The sequence below is a fragment of the Ammospiza caudacuta genome, chromosome 6, assembly GCF_027887145.1.
Source record: "Ammospiza caudacuta isolate bAmmCau1 chromosome 6, bAmmCau1.pri, whole genome shotgun sequence".
NCBI lineage: Eukaryota > Metazoa > Chordata > Aves > Passeriformes > Passerellidae > Ammospiza > Ammospiza caudacuta.
The window spans coordinates 15,926,045-15,948,023 of record NC_080598.1 but is presented as its reverse complement, the minus strand read 5'-3'; the positions used below and the strand labels follow the sequence as shown (position 1 = coordinate 15,948,023).

Sequence of the window (21,979 nt, the reverse complement as noted above, 5' to 3'; positions counted from 1 at the left end):
TCATGCTCTTCAGTTTCCCTTCCTCTGTTACAGTGGTGAACATCACTCTGTTTTCCATCCCCACGGCTCAAACACCCTGGTAAGGTCAGTTTTGACTGTTCTCTCCTCTGCTTGAAGATAATTGTCAAATACTGTTGTCTTTCCCCACACTACAAATCTATTCCTTCCTTTTTAGTCAAATATTTGGATTTTTCTTCTATATCTTTTTTCACCTCTTTTGGGTCCATCCTACACAATTTTTTCCCTTTTCCCCACTTCAAAATGCTTGCTGCCAAAACTGTTAATTGCTTTTCTTTTCTTACATAGATGCAGTGGAAATCATGACCATCTAAAACTTTGGGTATTCAACATTTAAATAACAGCATTGAAGATGAGCTGCAAAAATAAATCAAAGCAATAGTACCTCTTCCTACGTTCTCTCAGACACTTAAGCATGTGCACATCTTACTTTAGCCCTTGGCAATTTTCTCTTCATTCCTCTGACTGGAGCCAAGCTGAGGTCCTGAATCTTTGGTGAGAATTCCTTAGGCACTCACATTGAAAATAATGGTGTTTTCTGCAGATACAACCCAAATAATTAAGACAGCAGGCAGTATCACGCTGAAATAAAGGATGAAGAAATAACTTGGAAGAGGAATGAAAAAAAATAAACCTCCAGCAGAGCTGAAGCCGCTTATTTATTATTATTTCTTTTGTATTCTGACAAACTTGGTAAGATTTGGATACAGGATGGTGGCATTGACACAGGTTATTAATGAGCTCCATCAGCCCAAATTCCTCATCTGTTTAGATCTTATCAATGTTCTTAATAGCTGTATATAGATTTTTAAAATGAATTCAACAAGAAAGACATCTCGAGTTAGAAACACGTGGCACAGAAATTGTAATGGGCCGGGAATGCTTCTGTTATTCCTAAAATTGCTTGTAAAATAGTAGTAATGCAATAACAAAACTAGCGTGAATAGAAATAAATCTGGGCTTGTTTATGAAGTGTCTTGCCAAGAATGCCCCATGGCACAGCGACACTACTCTGTGACCTCTGCCTTACTCATCCTGGCCTGTTCTGCAGCTCAAGCCCTCGTTCTGAGCCAGCATCCCACTAAATAACAACAATCTTTGCACATTAAACGTGTGGTCTCCGTGCTGCCTGGCCACACGGGCCGGGGACAGTCCCCCATGCGAGGGCAGGGCCCCTTTCCTGCCGCTGTCGGGCCGGGGCAGGGAGCCGGGCCAGCGCGGGGATCGCGGGCATCGCGCCCGGAGCCGCCGCAGACCCGCACGGGGCATCTGCCAGGGGGCATCCCTGCGGGCTCCACCGGCCCAGGGCTCCCCGAGCCCGGGGAAACACACCTCCAAACCGCGCGGCTGAGATTCTAGAGAAGGAGCAGAATCTCCTGACAAGGAGCAGAGAGCTGCCGCTGCCTCCCCCGGCGTGCGGAGCGTTCCGGCGCTGCACGGATCAAACTCTGCATTGTTCCAGGGAAAGGAAAAAAAAAAAAAAAAAAAGGAAAAAAAAAAAAAAAAGAAGGGCTCCTGACGCGGCGGGCGGAGCCTCCTCGGGCCAATGCTCGGCGGCGGGACCGGGCCGACAGGAGGAAGCGGCGGCGGCGGCAGCGGGGCCGATGCGGGTGGCGGCGGAGCCGGGGGCGCGCCCGGGCGCGGCGACAGCGACAGCGACAGCCCCGGCGGGCAGCGGCTCGTGGCTGCTGGCGCTGGCGGCGCCGCTGGCGCTGCTGCTGGCGCTGGTGGTGCGGCAGCTGCTGAAGCAGCGGCGGCCGCCCGGCTTCCCGCCCGGCCCCGCGGGGCTGCCGCTGCTCGGCAACATCCCCGCGCTGGGCGCCGAGCAGCCGCACGTCTACCTGCGGCGGCAGAGCCTGATCCACGGGCAGGTACCGCCGCCCCGGGGCCCGCGGGGGCGGGGAGGGCCGGCCCGGGCTCGGGGAACCCACCGGGAGCTGCTGGCACGGACCGGGAACCGACCGGGAGCTGCCGCCCTGCCCTGGCCGGCCCGGCGGATGCGGCGGGCGGAGCGCTCCCGCTCCCGGCAAAACCGCGCCTCTCAGTACCTTCAGCGCGATATTTGAGATACCTACAGCCCCTCAGCCCAACTGCTTAATAACTAATCCTTTCCTTCGTCCTTTTTCTTCTTTTTCTCCCTTTTTTACTTTCTTCTATATCGGGCGTTTCTTTCCATCAGCCAGTCTTTAGCAGCCAACCTCCTCTTACAAGCTTCATAAGACTTAACTCCCAACTACATTAAACATGTATTTTGGTAATTAAAAAAAAAAAAAAAAAAAGTAAATGTTCCTCTCGCAAAGTACTGGGACAAGTAGAATGGAAATAGGAAAGAAAGTGTGCTGTCGAATAAAGCAAGCTTTCTACTTGCCTGGAATGCTGTATGGAGTTTCAGGCATCTGCTCTCAGAAAGAATCCCACAGAACTTGAAGGAAACAGTATATTAGGATTTGGGGGACTCTGGAAAAATACAGTCAAAGGGTTTTTTTTTTTAAAGAAATCATCTATGATATAGGAATTAAGATTAATAAGTTAGACCAAAGTGTACAAAACTCACAGATGGTTTGCAGAAATATACCAGGAGTGTCTTCTTGACACATAAAAAAGAAGAGCCATTATAACAGTGAAAATACCAAGTTTTCTAAAATAAAATAGACTCAGAATAATTTAGGTTGGAAAAGACCAAGATCATTGAGTCCAGCTGTTAACCCAGTATTGCCATGTCCCCAAATGCCACATCTGCACAGCTTTTACATGCCTCCAGGGGTGACGACTCCACCACTTCCCCAGGCAGCCTGTTCCACTGCCTAACACGCCTTTGGGTGACAACCCAGTTGTCACAGAATGTATTATTAGGCTAACACAATTTGATATTGTGGAGGTCATCAGCTTTGACATGGAGAAAAATCTAAAGATTTGTAATGGTAAAAATACAGATTTCTAACACCAAGAGAATGTATGGAAAGGGATCTACAGATTCAATCTTAAGTTTAGGCTCAGTTTTAATTTTTAAAATGTAGATTCAGATTTAATTTTTTTTAATTCTCTATGTGCTGTATTGTACCTTTCTCCAAAGCACCCTGTGCTAACCACTTGTGGAAAAGGACACTGGGCCCAGCTGGGCTCTGCTCTCAGTTGTTGGCTGTCACCTTGGCTCTCACTCCTCTCTGGGGACTACATGAAGGTGTTCCCAGTCCTTAATTTGGGAGGCTTGTTTCTTTAGGTGCACAGCAAAGCACAGAACGTAGTGTGAGCTAATTAATTTTATCTTTTAACAAAGTAAATGAGCTCACCACAGACTCTGTTGAGTAATGCCACAGCTGTCCCTCCTCTGGCCACCCGTGTGCCCTGATGAAGGTTATTCAAATCTGCATTCCACACTGATGTTTAGTGTCGTTTCACTTTTTGATTCCTTATTCCAGATTGGGTTTTAATAGCATTTGACACTTTTTATTCCTTTTTTTTCCCCCCTAAGATCTTCAGCCTTGACCTTGGGGGAATATCTGCTGTTGTGCTGAATGGCTACGATGCAGTGAAGGAATGCCTTGTCCACCAAAGTGAAATTTTTGCAGACAGGCCGTCTCTTCCCTTGTTCAAGAAACTGACAAACATGGGAGGTGAGTGCTAATGTCTTTTGTATAAAAATGTAATTTTTGTCCCTTAGATGACATGAAGCATCTGTTTTAGCCATTTTCTCTACTTGATGTCCTTTCATAAAACACTCGATGCTTCTTTAAAGATATTATTGTCACTCATGGACTATGCTCCATAGCAGGACGTCCAAAATCTTTTATCTCATTTTTTGTCTTGTTCAATAATTTTATTATCTTATGGGGGAAGAAAAATAAAGCATTGCATAAAATACTGTGTCAAAATATTTTTTCAGGCTTACTGAACAGTAAATATGGCAGAGGATGGACAGAACACCGCAAATTAGCTGTAAATACCTTTCGAGTTTTTGGATATGGCCAAAAGTCCTTTGAACACAAAATTTCAGAAGAATCTCTGTTTTTTCTTGAGGCCGTTGATACATACAAAGGCAGACCCCTTGACCTTAAGCACTTGATAACAAATGCTGTTTCAAACATTAGTAATTTGATTATTTTTGGAGAACGTTTCACATACGAAGATACTGAATTTCAGCACATGATTGAGATTTTTAGTGAAAACATTGAATTAGCTGCTAGTGCTTCTGTATTTTTATATAATGCTTTTCCTTGGATTGGTATCTTGCCATTTGGGAAACACCAGCAGCTGTTCAAAAATGCAGCTGAAGTCTATGAGTTTCTTCATGAGCTTATTGAACGTGTCTCTGAAAATAGGAAGCCTCAGTCACCTCGACATTTCGTAGATGCATATTTAGATGAGATGGATTGCAATGGAAATGACCCAGAATCTACATATTCAAGAGAAAATTTAATTTTCTCCGTTGGAGAACTCATCATAGCTGGGACAGAAACAACAACAAATGTTTTAAGATGGGCAGTGTTATTTATGGCTCTTTATCCAAACATTCAAGGTAAGAATTTTGACATTTTGAGGAACTGATTCACTTTACTATTGCAAATTTAAAATGGTTTTTCTAAGTGGTGCATTGATCCATAATCATCACCAAAAAAAAGCTTTGTATATACTATTCTAGTCTGTCATTTACTAAGTATACTACGGACAGAGGTGGAAAACTTATTTTAAATGCAGACAAAGAGGATATCAAAAGTCAAATGTAATGATAAAATTTTAACGTATTATTTTGTGAATACGCTTTTATGAAGCTTTAATACTTTCAAGTATTTCTAATATATCTAGATTTAGCATTGTGATGCATGATCTGTTGTTGGCAGATATACTAATCTATGCAGTTAATAAATAATAAGGGAATGTAATTAAATATGAAAGTAATAAACTAAATTAAAAATGTACAGGTGTCAGCAAAAATGTAAATCAGGTTGTGGTTAACAATTTAGGTACAATTCTTTTTATCTTAAGTTCTCCAGATCACAACAGATTTGCATATGATAGACAGGAATACTTACACTTTTGGAAGAACAGAAATGGCATTTAAAAATAAAAAGATGTGTTACAGTCATCAGTGAAGTAAGATAGCAATAGGTGTTTGAGTGTTAGCCCAGACATTGTGAGGAGAAGTTTGGATTCCAGAAGTGAAGAGTCACATTTCTGGTTTCACTGCCACCACTTCACTTTTCCTGCCAAACCCTTAGCACTGCTTGGTACAGCTGGGGCTTCCAGATAACTTCGAAAGTTACTGCTGGTACTTTGACCAAAAAATATCACTCTAATATCAATTTCACCATTGCTTCAGAATAGGGATAATAGCACTAACCATGGATAGGAATATGGAGTCTAAATTTAAAAGCTTGTAAGTGACTATTTTTGTATAAGGTATATAATGTTTCAGTATTCTTTTAAAATGTATGTCTATACACAAATACTTTAGCTTAAATTAAAATGCAAAGGCTATTCCAAAATAAACCTCAGTTTTTATTCCTAACAGGGCAAGTTCAGAAAGAAATTGATGTTGTCATTGGCCCAAACAAAATGCCCACCCTGGAGGAGAAGTGCAAGATGCCCTACACTGAGGCTGTTCTGCACGAGGTGCTGAGGTTCTGTAACATTGTCCCACTGGGGATTTTCCATGCAACTTCCAAGGACACTGTTGTGCGTGGGTACACCATTCCTGGAGGCACCACAGTCATTACCAACCTCTACTCTGTTCACTTTGATGAAAAATACTGGAGCAATCCAGAAGTGTTTTTTCCTGAGAGGTTTTTGGACAGTAACGGGCAGTTTATCAAGAAAGATGCGTTTATTCCTTTTTCCCTAGGTAAGAGCAATTCATTCCACTGCTCTTTTTCAGAAATCCAGGGATGTGTAAAGTGTTAAGGGGTGGAAATAAATGGACAGAATGATATCCTCAGTTCTGATTTAAGGATATCCAATATAATTCAATTTGAAGATATTCAATATAATGCACTCTGGAGATAACAAATTTTAGCATAATGTCTTCTATATAGATGAGCTTAGTTTATATATAAACTAATAAAAATCCTCCCTACAAAGTTCTAATAATTGCCAGTTAATAATGACTGGCAGTAGATATAATTAAGAAAATAGTAGGGGGAAAAAGCTGAAATTCACAATGCCATTTTTTAAAGCATTTCCACCTAGATTGGCACGTCAAGACCAGATACAGTAAGTAACAAGTGTATCTAAATCAATTTGACAGAATTGGTTTCAATGGCATTGGTGAGCAACAAATTCTCTAAAATCAGTTTCTTAGTCTAAGTTGTTACCTATCCTTCTTACAAAATACTGCCAGGAGGTTCACACAGCACTCCTAGAACACAGAAATCACCATTCCTATTCATCTTAAGGTCAAAATGTGACTGAAGATACCTTAAACCTTTTCAAAACCTTTTTTCCAATTCAGGAAGAAGACACTGCCTTGGAGAACAGCTGGCTCGAATGGAGATGTTTATTTTTTTCACCTCGTTGCTGCAGAGGTTCCACCTGCACTTCCCCCACGGAGTGATCCCGGAGCTGAGGCCCAGGCTGGGGATGACCCTGCAGCCGCAGCCGTACCTGGTGTGCGCCCAGAGGCGCTGAGCGGCAGCTCAGGATCCATTTCGTCTACTCCTAAACCCGTTCAAGCCAGAATAACAACAATTTAAAGGACTGTTAGTTTCTTTTTACTTGGTTTTTACAGGAAAAAAAAAAAAAAAAAAACCTGAACCAAAGGTGGTGTGGAACACATCCTGATGTTTTCACTCCAGAAGACTGTGCTGACTCTAACTTCTGATACAGTCTTTAAATATTTAATTACTTAGCAAGCCATTGTACTTTGAGAGGGTATTTTCATAAGCGTGGAGAATATGGTTGAAAATGTTTATGCTTGAATTCATCCATGGAAATATAATATACATTATTCCAGCTAAGCCATTCTTTGTAATTATCCATTAAATTTTCATAGCTAAAGGGATTTTAAAAGGTATCTATTTAAATACCTGAAACCAAGAATAAAATATATTTTCCAGCCTTGAAAAACAGATTGTCTTTTAAAACATTTCATCCTTCTTTTTCCTTGCCCTGTCTTCACAGTTGGTCATAATTTTCTAGTGAACCAGATAACAATGAATTCACTTTTAGGACCTTTTATGGCTTGCTTCTCACTTAGCATCATACACACAGTGTTCAGTTATTGCCATACTCCTGACAATCACAGGGCTTTTTTTCCTGCAGTATATTGCATTTCCAGACTCCTGTCCTCCACTGCCTCCCAATACAAAGTACTATGTAATGATTAATCTCTGCTTAAATAGTCTGAAAAAAACAGTATTTGTGTTACCAGAGTCACATGCAATCATACTACGAGTAAAGAAAATAAACTGCTCACCCTTCTGATCAGAGGTGAGACTTTCTGGGGAGGGCAAGTGCAATAAGGATGGGGAGAAACAGATTTTAAATGAATTTTAAGAACAAATTTTAGGTGTAAGGGCTACACTTGACTTCTGCCAGCTTCATTGATTATTCTTGCCAGCTCTTGCTTTGTGGTTATTGGTAGATAAAGATTTGTGTCCGCAGACCTTGCAGGAGCAGCTGGAACTCCAAACACAGAATTTAGTCCCCTCTGTGTGGAGAGAGGGGGCCTCGGGACAGGGTTCAGAACAAAACAAGCAAGCAGCCATTGAAGGCCAGGGCTGAGTGTTTGACCTGGCTTTTTACACAGATAGTGCTGCAACTCGGAGCTGCAGGGAAGCTGAAAGGCAGGAATTGGTGTTTGTCACCTGGCCTGATGTTTGCAGCTTCTGCTGAGGAGAAATACTTCCTTCCTTTGAAAGGGCAAAAGAGAAAAAGCAAAGAGAGCTAATGCCAGTCTGTGACCATGTTCACAGGGGTCTGAGGATGAGGGAAGAGACGAGGATCTGACTCCATGTTTCAGAAGGCTGATTTATTATTTTATGATATATATTATATTAAAACTATACTAAAAGAATAGAAGAAAGGATTTCATCAGCAGGCTGGCTAAGAATAGAATAGCAAAGAATCATAACAAAGGCTTGTGGCTCGGACTCTCTGTCCGAGTCAGCTGGGCTGTGATTGGCCATTAATTAGTAACAACCAACATGGGCCAATCACAGATCCACCTGTTGCATTCCACAGCAGCAGATAACCATTGATTACATTTTGTTCTTGAGGCCTCTCAGCTTCTCAGGAGGAAAAATCTTAATGAAAGGATATTTCATAGAAGATGTCTGCGACACCAGTCCACTCACATAACAACCTGTTGACTTCAGGTGCCACAGGTCCAGATTATTTTACCCACACAGAGCAGCTCTAACACAAGTTCCTGTTTCTCTGAAGAGGCTGGGCAAGCTACTCCACTTCCTGAAAAAGTGTCTTTTGTAGACAAGATTTAAAACTCAAAAAAGAGAGGAAGGAGGCAAACCTAATTGCTGTGCATTGGGCACATCATGAAAACTGAATAAACCCTTGAAAACTGAATACACCACTCCTGAGGCGTTGGCAAGCAGTGGGGTTAGGAGTCATGATTAAGGTTTTTCTGGATAAGAGGGAGATGTTGTGTGCTTGTGGAATGCCTGAGGAGAAATTGTGGAATGCACTGAACTTTGGTGCCTTCAGCATGAAGCAGCCCTGAGGAGTTCAGCTCTAGTTTTGGACTCGTGGCAATTCCTCCTGTTCCCAACCCTGTGTTTTCAGAGCACAGCCAGAGTTTGTATAGTACCTAGTCCTGCTTTCTGGGTGGCAAGAACTCCAGGCCATCCTTTGTCACAACATGGCTCAAATAATGCTAATTGAAGTGGGGGGGAGGATTTAAAACCATCAAGAACCAGTTCCTGTAGGGACCCCTGCTCAAAATGCAGCTGACCAGTCATAATTCCCTTTTGCTGAGGTATTTTGAGATCTAACTCCTGGCTAGTCTTTAATCCATTTAATGAGAACCATATTGATTATATGTCATTCTGGTTTCTAAATCAAAATGCCTTATAAAAGCCTCAGAATATCAATCCAAACTTTTACCATTATCTGCCAACTTATGGTCTCATTTAAGCAATCAAATATGTTTGACAAACTGTCTTTTCTCTAAATCTGTATCAGTATTAGTCATATTTACATGTTGCATTCTCTATCAGCTTTTTTATTATTTTCCCTCTGACGTAGAATTATCCTAATGATCCGATTTAATAACTTGAAATATTGACATAACAGTAGCTTTTTCTAGTCCTCCAGAATTCCTCCACTGTATCAACATTGATTACAGCAGCCAGCCAGATGTTCAGAATTTCCTGGTGGGATGTTCAGATAATTCCAGCTGAAATATCTAGGACAGATAGCAGCTGGCTGCTATTTAACATTGTTTGGGGATTAAAGGTTGATATATTAACCAGTGTATCTTCACAACACTGCTGCAAGAGCTGCAGTCAGAACCACCATCGCATCTGAAATCCTCCTTTCCAAATCTCTGTCCTCACATTTAAATTTTTGGGTTGTTTTTGGCCACGTCAGCAACCCCAGAGACTGAAAAAGGGAACACTACAAGCATGTCATATATGACACTGAAAAAAATGCTGAAGAACAATGTAACTCATTGGCACTGAATTTCCTGAACTTCCAGCAGTTTCAGTGGTACTGATGAACACATCCTTAGTATAAACCTAATAAATGCAGGAAGGTTAATTAATTCATTCATTCATTCAGAAATCACCTATTCAAAGGAAGTTTTCATAAAAGTTCAAGGAACATAAAGGTTCAATAACTAAAGTAAATAGCATAAACTTACTGAGATATATTTTTATATGTATCCAGGATGTGTTCAGCCTGAATTGAGCTTAAGGGTTTGTGCAAGCACTAGAGAGCAGATGAGGCAGATTATGTTGTCATGAAGAGAGCAAATTCATGAGAAAAACAGCAAGCTCAGAGAAAAACACAGTAAAAAGTAGTGAAATCCCTTCAAAAAATGAGTGAAAATTAGATTGTGTAAATTTCATAATAATGCATTAGATATGAAAACATAAAGATTCAGGCTAAATGGGGGGGGGGGGGGGAATCATAATGGGGAAGATGCCAGATCAGAATTTGTCTTTGGTTGAGGGAGAGGGACTGATGAAAACACAAGATAGCATGGCCAAGATCAGAGGATCAGTAAGAGTTTGAAAAGAACTCAATATTCCCAGTATAAATTGCTCTGTGAAGGTGCACACAGAAGGCTGGTATATGTTTTCATACCAATAAGTTGTCCCAGGTGTTTTTCTGGCACTGGGCCTGATAATTCAAACCCTCTGTCTAATCGAGATCAAATTAAAACTACGGCTCTGGAAATCTTCTGCCTTCTTCTGTCCTTTCACAACAATGTAAATTGGGCATCAGCAGATTCTCCCTATTCTAGATTATCCTTTCAGGCATTTTTGAAGGCTGTCAGCTCTGTCCATGTCACTGGAGTTAGGCAGGACCCACATTCAGTGTGGTTATTCCTTAGGAGGACTGCCAGGCTTCAGGAGATGCTACATTTGTTACATTCTTCCGAATAAGTAACATCCCAAATAGATTAAACCCATTAAAATAATGGGAGCACATCAGGAATGTGCAATCTAATCCAATATCTTGCTATTACTGCAGCAGATGGCTGCTTGCCAAAATTTTTACATGTGATGTAGACTGGCCTATAGCAACATTCTAGAAAAGAGAATAAAGTTACTGTTTATTCTGCTGCTGGTTTCAAGTGATGACTTCCTTTTCTACACTCATGTAAAAAGAAAAACTTAAAGGAAATATTTTTAATTTGTATAAGCTATGATTTATCAGAAGCGTAAAAAAACTATTATGTATTAAAAAACTTTTTACATTACAGGTAATTTGTTCAGATGCTTATCCACATCAGGCCCATCAGTATCCAGACAAGAGGATCCACCCATTCATGCCTCATGGACATTTATACTCTCACCAAAACAAGGGGATAAAGGATGCCTCATTGTTCAGGTCCCTCACTAACATAGATAATACAGGTACAGCTTCATACCAGCAAGGAATGAAAGTTAGGGAACAGAATCCCTATGGATAAAACATCTGAATGAATTCCAGTTATTCTCAGGTAATTAAGTTTTCTTTCTCCACAGGTATCCTCATTTAAGGAGTCAAAATGCCCCTTTGGTTCTCTTCAACTTACACAATAAGCTCACTTAAAATAATAATAGTAATATTAGTAGTAATAATAATAGTAGTAGTAGTAGTAATAATAATAATAAAAAATAATAACAATGGTGCTGAACATGCACCACAGCAGAATTTTATAAGCCTAATTTTTTCCAGGAAAAACATTGGTACTTGCAACCCCTCTTTATCTGATATAGATTAGGAATTTTTTTTTTTTTGGAAGCATAAAAAATGCTTTATAAAGCCACTTCAGGGCATTTTCAGATCTTCTTCCATTTTATTTTACATTCTGTAAAGACACATCATTTCTATCTCAAGGAATGTACAGTCTAAACTGCCACAATATAGAGAGGAATGCAACATAGCTTAATATTGCATTTACTTCACCACAAATTGTAGGTGTAATCTATAAAATGCTCTTTGTGCCATAATGAACTTCATGATGACATAGAGACAGTAAGAATAATTCATTGTTGATGGGAATAAAATTTAGTGCTAACAGCTAAAATTTGTCTAAAATTCCCTACTCACTGATATTAATTCTTTTGCTAAGTATATGAATTACATCATCTTCTGAAGCGTCCAACACCTCCCAATGTCTCAAGAATGCACTTTCTTAAGATCTAGAAAGGCCCACATAGATTGAAAAATATTTAAAATACAATCAGATTTAGCAAACTAACTTAAGATAATCATATTTTAAAAAAACTTTTTGGCTACTGCCTCTGCATTTGTTCACCATCTGACAATTAGATTCTTATCTCTGGCTAAGGTTCAAATCTCGCCTATTTTTGCAAGAGGATTCTAGCTCTCTCAACAAATAAAAAGACTCTTTCTGGTGGGAGATGAATTATGGGTGAAACTCATTTAAAATAAAAAGGTTTTAATATTTACTGAAATAAAGGAGTTGATGCCTCCAGTTCTTGCTGTTTGAATGTTATTATTTCTATAACTGTGCACATTTTCTTCTTGGTATTTAAAGTTTCCATATCAGACCTCTACTCTAGTCCTAGTGTTTAAAAAATAGGTTCAGAAAGGATCTCCGTAAGTTCTGCAGTTCACTCATCTGGTCAGTTTTACAAAAAGCTGTTTTCCAGACTTTTTTTTTTTTTTTTTTTTGCACTTTCTTAACAGCCCAAGACAATCCATTTCAGTGAGTCAGAGCCCTCTCAATCCTTGGACAATCAGTCATGTTTGAGCCTTGCCACCTAAAGGTGTTACTTCTTGTCCTAAACACTATAAACACTGAACGCATTATTCTGATTACTCTTTGAAACAGTCTCATAAGGTAACCTTAGAATATCTCACTCAAGTCTGATTTTCTCTAGACTAGGAAATAATCTTGTTAATTAATTTTATCTTTCTCCTTCTCTTCAGGCCACGTCATCAGCCCCACTGGTCTGTACTGTAATTCTGTAAATCTGTCTAAAGAACAGGTGTTTTTCCTGGGGTGTGGCATCTGAAATTAGAAACTCTATTTTGGTAGTGACTTGGTTATGATGAATTGAATTAAATGACTACAAACCCATTCTCAAAGACAGAGGGCCTTACTTATGACTATATATAGGAGCAAGTTTTCACATCTGACAGGCACAGGGGACAGAATCTGCACTCTGCTCCTCATGTGCAATAATTAATGTCAACCCTATCCTCAGTATTTTTGGTATACCTGAATTTTAGGCTAAGCATTACCTTTTGTTTTATATGCAATTAAAATGAAGATATTTTGATCTCACTCAAGGTGCAAAGGGTTCTGCTGATCCAGAGAGATGAGTCAGAAGTGACTCATCACCTGTTTTTTGGCAGGATGTTTAGAACATGGACAAACCACAAGGTGAACGGTAGGGATCATTTGAAACACCGTGGTCTCTCACCAGTACTTAAATGTTGGTTTGGTAAATAGCATCTTTTTTTTTTTCCTTCTGAAACCTCATAGATAAATCAGCAGACAGAAGGTTTCACCCCACTAGAAGATTTTTACACTATGAGATTCCACAGATGGCAACATTCTGCCAGGGACCAGAGCCCGTGTAGCAGAACCTACCACAGCTACCTCCTGTGATCTCTTGAAGTCCAGAAATCACAAGATGACTCATGGTGCACAGATTCCAAAAGAAACCTTCCTGTCAAACATTTCTGGTTGTGTTGTGCCCTTCTAAAAGGGTGTCTGAAGTGTCACACAGAACCAAGTAAGTCAAAATCACACACCGAAAGCCAAGTGCAATGGAATGTTTATCCTGTAGCAGCTTGGTCCATCAGCTCTCTTTCCTCTAAAAATGTTTTACTCCTTCTCATTAAGCAGAGGACAAATAAACTGATTGCTTATAGCCCTTTTAAACTAAGATCAGACAGATAGCAGTTAAAAATAGTGTTCTTTTGTCAGCTTCATTCCTGAGAAACCACAGTATAATTTCATAGCAAGTTAAAGACTTACTTCAGAAGATATTGCAAAAAAATTCCTCATTGGAGAAGTGAAAGTAATTCATTACCTCATTTGCCTTAACATAGACACGACTGAAGCAGCACATAGTCCAGAGACAATTCTGAAGAGAGCTGGAAGAAAAAAAGCAAAATAAATACTGCCTTGGTCATACTTCTTGTACCTCATTTAATCAACTTTATATATTTGTTTTCGCTCATTTCATTTTTATTGGCCACTGAAGGACCAATTGCCTAAAACTTCTATCACAGCTTAAGTTGCGATGACTGCATCATTATTTCCATCACTATTTCATTACTAAAAAATCCAAGTATTCTTGCTTGATAAAGACATACTGTTTCTATAGTATTTTGAACACAAACTGGCCTGAGACTATAAACAGTGTCTCTCTTTTGAATATCTTTAAGATATTTGTGTGTCTGTGCCATCCTTACCCTCTTGTTTCCAGTTCTCATCATCCAAGCTAATTCCATCCTCTTAGTCCAAAATATCTCTCAGGCTGGGATTCCTGCTCTCACACTCACCAGTGTATGAGACACTTACAATTCTGCACATCTCCAGTGTTTGTTTGGACAAAAGGAGAAGTGCTGCCATGTGAGCACAGGAGCCACACAGAATCACAGGATGGGTCAGGCTGGGAGGGACCACAGGGAGCATCTGGTCCAATCCCTCCGCTCCAGCAGGGCCACCCCAGAGCACATGGCACAGGACTGTGTCCAGATGGTTCTGGAACATCTCCAGTGAGGGGGACCCCACACCCTCTATGGGCAATAACACACTCTGGATTACCTCAAACTCTGTCTGTGCTTTCAAAGGATCCAGAAGCCAAGATTCAACTGCACCTACACCAGGAGCAAGCACCAAAGCTGAAACTTTGAGCTCTTGAATTCTGCTAACTCCTTTTGCTGATTCACCTGCTCCTGGTTGTGGTTAAAACTGGATGTAAATACAAATAAATAGTTCTATGCACAGAGCAAATGAAGTCTTACACAAACTTTTTTACTCTGGACTTACCTTAAGCAATCCCAAACCATTCCTTTAATTCTGAACCTTACACTCATCGTTTAACTTTGTCGTGGAGAAAGAACTCACAGGAAGAGGTCCCAAGTTATTAATTTTGACTTGTTTAGCACCTCCTCCACATCCAGAGGACTCCAGGAAGCACAGAGAGAATTTTGCCCTTATAGAAACTTGGTAGGTCTAGTTCTGTGTGTATGGGTGCAAGTAATGCAACACACATAGGAAAAGAAGGCAATGAGAAGATGGGAGACTCAACTTAAACCTGAGAATATTATGCATAAAAGTTGTATTTCTGCATGGCATAAACTTCAGTGTAGGCTTATTTGGTCCACTTCTTGGGGGGGGAAAAAAAGGAAAAGAAAAAAAGAGGTAGTGTTGCATTAGAAAGTGTTTTAAGTGTGTTCCTTTGTGTGGTTTTCAGCCCTACTCAGCATCCCCTGGCAGCTGTGAATTACTGAAGTGTGATCACAGATTTAAGAGTGATATGCCTTATATGGAGAGATGCTGTTTTGGACAACAGCTCAACCAACATTCAGAGGACCATCCATTACCATTTTTGAAAGATTTAAGACAACCTTCAGTTACAGCCACATTCACTTCAAACACTCCCTGAACCAGCCTTTGTTAGTTTTTTTTCCCAGTCTTTTCCCTTTGCTCTTAGAATAAGAATTAGTCACATACTGTGCACACATTAAAAAAAAAGGCACTTTAAAGCAGATTTAGAACACATTCATAATTAAATGAATCTTTGAAGCAATCTATTATAAATATCTAATTGGAAATACATATTAGCATTACAGTTTATTAACACTGAGGTTTGCTGCTTGTCACTGGATTTTAAAATTGCTTCAGTATTCCTAAAGAGTTTAAGAGAAACCTGAGATAAGAAAGTTGCTGGCAAAGATGTCACCACATATTAGTCCCGCAAATGCTCTAGTAAAACATAAAATCTTAATTTTTACCTTGTTATACTTTTGTTAATTTTTAAATAATGACATTTTAAGGGAAACTAAAAAATGGAAACTTGTAAAATAACAGAACAGAAACTTTAGACAAAATAATTAGTATCATTTTTCAGACAAAGCAAAATGATATTAAACAATATTAAAATGATATTTGATGTACACAAACACTATCTAAACACAAAATGCTGAGAATACAGCATACTGAATCAGAATTTTTCTACATTAACTGTCAGAATATATGACCGAAGAAATGTCAAATACCAGGTGTATGATCACTAAGTGCCAGCTTCAATAGTGCAACATTTTATTAATGACAGAAATATCTGGTTTAACACTGCTCATGTTACAAAAAAATGCAGTGACAGTGATAATGGCAGCAAAGGGGAATTTGGCACTGAAGATATAGCAAAAGCACATTTCAGTGGTCTTTCAAGTGCATCAACAAAAGGCTTATTAGTGAAAAGAGCAAAAAGAAAAAAAAGCCCAAACCTTTCAGTTATTTAAACTGGCCAATGAAACAGCAGAAGGAAAATCTGTGTAAAATAGCGTAATACAGTTTGCACAAGGTTATCTTTTTTTTTTTCCAAGTCAATTGATGCAAACACAAATATGCTGAGACACATTTAGAAATAGCACACGTGCATTTGGGTTTTATTCAGTTCAACTACACAGCATTTAAGGTTCAGTACTAAAAGGAACACTTTTTAAAACCAGGCTTATCTCTGGCTTGCTTACCTGTAGCCTAATTTTCACAGAATCACTTCTCAACTTGTTTGTTTGCTTACAAATTAGACCTACAATGGTAGTGTTTCTAAAAATCCATTGGGGTGGAATGTGTAAGTTTGTTATTTTAAAACTGAACAATCTAAAATGTGGTACAGTACAGTGATTTTTATCTTGTATCAGGCTTTACACAAAGTTTCCACCTTCTGGTTTCCATATGTGTATTTCAGGATGTACATCAAACTTGAAGGCAATAAAAGCTGTGTCTGTGATGGAAAAAATGTGTGGGGCAAATTAAAATAGCCATTTTGCAACAGTAGTTTATGTCTTAAAAAAAAAAAAAAAAAATCTTTAATTCTCCTAAAGCTTTACATACAAAGAATAAATGAGATACGATCTTATTTCCTTAAAATTTAATATGGGAAATGGGTGCAAGATGAAAATCTATGATGTGGTTGACTTGTTTTTAAAGTGAACCTGAGTAAGAGCAGGAAATACAACATTATTTATGAGTAAAAGAATAAAATTCCTTCATAATTTAAGTAGCTGAACAGGTTTTTAATGTTCTACCACAAAACAGCAAGGCAACAGATGAGAATGGCCTTGTAGTCAATGAATTATCATGAACATCCACTGCAAACCTGAATATTTTCTGCAAAAATAAAACATCAGATTATGCACAATAATAAAAAGCATCAGAAATAGATGCACCTGGATTTTCTTTCCTCTTTTTAAACCACAAATATCAGAATTCAGCACTTCTGTCACAGTCCTTGAACAGTTGCTCTGAGATGACTACATGAAGCACACTACTGCACTAAGCAGACACCCCACAACAGGCTTGCACTGCAGCAGTAACATGGTTTTCATGTAGGCACAGACTTTTTTTCTCATTCATGTTCAAAAACAACATGAAATAAGCAACTCAAGACGACATTAGGATTCATCCCGCGGTTCCTGGTTAGCGAAAAGTTCTTGCCACTTTGGTAATCAAAGTTCAAATCACTGAATGTTTTTTTAAAAACTGCAGGTACCTCAAGGAAAAGAAGAGTTCCATATTCAGCAAGGCAGCATTATATCAGGATATTTTATACCAACTAAGGCATAAAGAACTTTGCATCAGGGTATACAATACTCAATCTCTGAATAAAGTTCCGTATTCTGTGTGTGGCGAAAGTGCATAGGAGTGGGATTCCACCAGAGCACAAAGAATCCTCTCACAGTATTAAGGCCTTTCGATTTTGTGTGTGTGAGCTGGAGTCAGCACAGTGGAAAAAACAGGCTGTCATCACACTGGACACCACTGGAGCTCCCTTAGCACGCCTTCTCTTCCCCTAGCTGTCGTTCATCATCTTCATCAGCTTCCTCAATAACCTGAATGTCATCTGCTTGAGGTAAAGATGAGATTTCAGTCAGCAGTTTAGCTCCTTCTGTCTTGCTTTTCTCTTCCTCTTCGATCGCTTTCTTCCATATTTTGTGATTTTCACTGAGGTGGTGTATTAGCTGGCAAAATATTCGTCTACCTTTTTTTCTTTGAGTTTCTGTAAAATTACAAGCATATTGGATTGTTTGACATTCTGAGTAATTGTATTTTACACATACAAAACCAATGGCACATGGCAAGCAAGATGTACATTTCAGTGAGGCACATGGATGATTATTCTGAATATTTAAACAGTGGCATGGCAAAAGATATCAACAAGTTACTGTTTTAAATTCCAAATCTCCTGGTAGCAACAAAATTTTTGTTAAAAGAGGAAAATTTATGAAGCAGCAGAATAGCAAATGCTACAAGATTTCTAAAGCACAATTTCAACTGTCGCTGCTACATCTGAAGCTACTGAAGGACAACCAAGCACCAACTGAAACACAGAAACTTACTTAAAATAAGATCATCTTCCATTTCTTCATCATCACTCTCTAACTGTGCACCATCATCATCTTCAGTGCTTTCTGCATCCTCCTCCTCCTCTTCATCAACCCACTGCCCTGGAAGCAACCCAGCTGCATTGTAGGAATTACAAAGGGGGCCAACTATGTGAGTGATGAAAGATTCCTGCAGCTTCGCCAGCTGGGGAGACGAACGATCCATGAAGGGGCTTATAGGTAATCCAAGACTTGCTTCCTCATCACCCTGAAAAGGAAATGAAAAAACTTAGCAGAATTTCTCACAAAATAGGCTTTAAATTCTTATTATTCTTGTTTTAAAAATTACTTTTAATGAACCGAGTAATCTCCAGCTTCCTCAGGAGGGGAAGCACATGGAAAGGCACTGATCACTTCTCTCCAGTGAGCAGTGACAGGGCTCAAGGGAATGGCATAAAACTCTGTCAGGGGAGGTTTAGGCTGGATATTAGGAAAGGGTTTCTCACCCAGAGGGTGTTTGGGCACTGAACAGCTCCCCAGGGCAGGGCTCACAGCAGCAGCCTGACAGAGCTCAAGAAGCTTTTGGACAATGCTCTGAGGCACATGACATGATTTTTGGGATGTCCGGTGCAGGGATAGGAGTTAGGCTTTGATGAGCCCTGTGGTCCCTTCCAACTGAGGATATTCTGTGGTTCCATGAACCACCACATGGATTGTATCCTTTTACTGGGGAGAATAATTGTACTGTATGGACTAAGTGAATGAAAGTGTAATTAGGCCAATTTAAAATAAAGACACTTTATGGCTCAGACTTGCACAGTCCATAATCCTCCCTCCAGTTTTGCTTGTGTTTGGATGGAGAACTAGTTCTACTGGAGCTGCCATTCCTCTGCCTTTACAGGATGGCTTCAGAGCAGGCAGACTCAACTTCAACTGCTGAGCTGATGAACAAAGTGGCAAAGTTATGAGCCATAGCAAGGCATGCTGGTAAGGACATCCCCTGCAAGGCCACAGGAGAATGAAATGAGTTATAACATCCAGAGTGAAGTGGTTGTTTTCCCTCCATTTTATAAACTGGAGAAGAATAACACTGAACACTTGCTCATTGAAAAATCTGAGCTGTAATTACTTATCTCAGCATTTCCATGGACCTGAGAGCTTTAGAGCTGAACACACAGTTTCAGTCTTGTGGATTTTGAACATATTCTTTCACCTAGAAACACATCTGCAAACCCAGCTTCTGAAAGTGGAAGAAGTTATTTTGATTTATTATCATCATGCTAAAGAAAGAAGCTTTCCCCCTCAAAAATCCCCTAATATCTGAAAAATGGAAAATACTGGCTGGGAGCTTGTTTTCTAACACAATTATTAGAAACCAAAAGATCATGCTAGTAAGCTAGCTGTGAAAATAAATTTCAGTATTCAGAATGAGAAGATGGGAATACCTTACCCAAAGATTTAAAACATCTTATAAAGTTTAATTTAGTTAAACCACTGGTAAAACAAAGTATTACCTACCCATCATTAAAAAGAGAAAATTGCTCTTTCCATACCCACCTGCTCATAAAATTCATTGACAATGCCTTCAGTCCATTTCAGGTGCAGGTCTCTGATTTTGGCTGGGCCATTGATATCAGCCAGTTTGATGCATATCTGACAGGCCAGCAGGCGATCGTTCTCATTGCTCCACTCTATGCCATTGCTGTTCATGTCATTGACCTGGGGCAGGCACAGACATCCAGTTCAAACCATGGGTTTATTAGGCAACCTACAAACCATCTGCAGCTGGTTTGTACAAAGGAAATGCTCTACTTGCATTTTAATAGCTTAAATTTAAATAACATAAAACTTTAAATGCAAGTAATTAAAACTAACAATTACTGAGAGGCAATGATAAAATCTATGTATCAAGACCAGATCAGTGCAGACACTAAAGTGGAACAAACCTTGGCATTAAATTCTGCCAGGAAATCAAAATGCTTCTTGAGGTCTGTAGCAAGGATTGCTTCAATCACTAAGAAACGAAAGCGCTTGAACTCCACGTGATCGAGGTTTGATAAAAAGTTGTATTCTGGTCGTGATAAGAAAAGATTCCAGGCAGATGCAGCATGGTGATTTTCTAGGACTGATCTGTCATTGTAGAGAACAGCCTACAGGGAACAAAAAACCCAAGCAAGGAATCATAAATTACACAGGGAAGTTTTAAAGTTATCGTTAAATATTCTGGAATTTCAGAGCCAGTCAGAAACAACATTGGGTAAAAATAAAAAAATAAAAATTATGTTTTGTCATCTAGTTTTGGGGTTAAAAGGACACAATAATTACAGATGAGGGAACCCACCCATCCCCAAACTTAACAATTACCAACATTCTTTTTTCTTTAAAAGTGTTTAATGATGTGTTAGTGACAGCTACATTCAGACTGTAGGCACATATATAAAAAACACTTAAGACTTTGCACAGTGTATGTGTGGAGCAGTGTGTGTTTTATGTCACACAGTGATGTAAAAAAAAAGCAAGAAAAAAATCTATGTTTTTAATTCCTCTTAATAATATTGGAAAATCAAAAGTGACAAAAACTCCAACCAAACAAAAAACAAAGAAATAAATAAAAAAGCACAACAAATAAAAAACCCCACTAGAAAAAGGACTCCAAAACACATAAGAACTGTCATAATGGAAAATGGTGCAAATTATCACTAGTTTTCAAAGGGCTATGTTTAATGCTAATGCACAAATTTTAACAGCAAACAAGCTAAATAAAATATAAAAATAGTAGCAGATTTTACTCACAGCTCCATGTTTCTAAAAACACCCTATAAAATAATTCAATATAGATTAAACAGAACCTGAAAATAACTTAATTTTGCCAGTGCTTTTTGCCATTTTTCAAGGAATGCTTGCATTTTTGAGACCTGGTGATGGATGTCTGTGTAGTTTGGTGTTGTCCCTCCTTGTATGCTGTTTTCAGCAGAAATACATAAGTGCCTACATCCTAAACTCCTTTGTAATAAGGAGTTGATGAAAACTAATTGGAAAGTTCATTTTCAAGGCCTTTGTCTCCTAACAAGCTGTACCAGTTTCTGATGTATTGTTATTGTTGATGTTTTTATTATTATTTAAGTTTCTCGTCTGTAACTTACTAAGACAACCAAACAGCCATCAAAGTTGATTAAAAGACCTAGGGCCAGCTCTCTATGCAATAATCCTTTACTCTGTCCTGCACTGGTTTATGTTGTTATTTTCAGTTTTGCAAATTGAAAGTTGTTTCTGCAGGCATACACATACATACCAGTACATACAAAAGACATCAGAATTTAACAGGAAAGAAAAATAAAAATATTACACAAGTATAGTACATGTTAATTTCCCCATTTCTTAAATCAGGCCTTAAATACTTCAATCCTAAACAACTTACTTTAGAGATATAGAATAGAAAAAAATTCTTTATACTGATTTCAGACAGCAAGAAGTGATTTTCTGTGTGAAGAGGTTCCTACCTGAGGTGCATTTGTGGCCACCAGAAAAGCATTTGTACGTCCAGGATGATCATAGTCGTGCATGGCAGCTGCTACATACAAGGCCATCAATTCCAAAGCAGGAATGTTGGAAGCCAGGCAGCCATAACTGTCATCAGTAATAGGACAGCTTTTTGAAGAAGTGTAGATGACTTGAACTGGGGCAATACCACTGGCTTCATCTAAAAAAAAAATTCAAAGTACAAAACCAGAATATTTTTTAGAATAGTGTTTCATTCATATTT

At 39.1% G+C, this 21,979-nt stretch overlaps 2 protein-coding genes across 2 annotated transcripts in view; one reads left to right on the top strand and one right to left on the bottom strand.

The window, feature by feature from the left end:
* Positions 1 to 1,622: 1,622 nt before the first annotated feature.
* LOC131558996 (vitamin D 25-hydroxylase) lies at positions 1,623 to 6,685 on the top strand. Its single transcript, XM_058807167.1, has 5 exons — positions 1,623 to 1,889; positions 3,491 to 3,632; positions 3,902 to 4,534; positions 5,528 to 5,857; positions 6,464 to 6,685. Exons 1-5 carry the CDS (start codon positions 1,623 to 1,625, stop codon positions 6,637 to 6,639), a joined length of 1,548 nt encoding a protein of 515 aa, XP_058663150.1. The 3' UTR covers positions 6,640 to 6,685.
* Positions 6,686 to 16,887: 10,202 nt separating this feature from the next.
* Positions 16,888 to 21,979, bottom strand: part of PDE3B (phosphodiesterase 3B) — an 81,708-nt gene continuing 76,616 nt past the window's right edge. The window contains exons 12-16 of the mRNA XM_058807036.1: positions 21,717 to 21,916; positions 20,163 to 20,366; positions 19,774 to 19,935; positions 18,232 to 18,484; positions 16,888 to 17,891 (exon numbers count right to left, since the gene is read on the bottom strand). Coding sequence (XP_058663019.1) covers positions 17,665 to 17,891; positions 18,232 to 18,484; positions 19,774 to 19,935; positions 20,163 to 20,366; positions 21,717 to 21,916 — 1,046 coding nt within the window. The 3' untranslated portion in view covers positions 16,888 to 17,664. The remainder of the gene's footprint in view (positions 17,892 to 18,231; positions 18,485 to 19,773; positions 19,936 to 20,162; positions 20,367 to 21,716; positions 21,917 to 21,979) is intronic.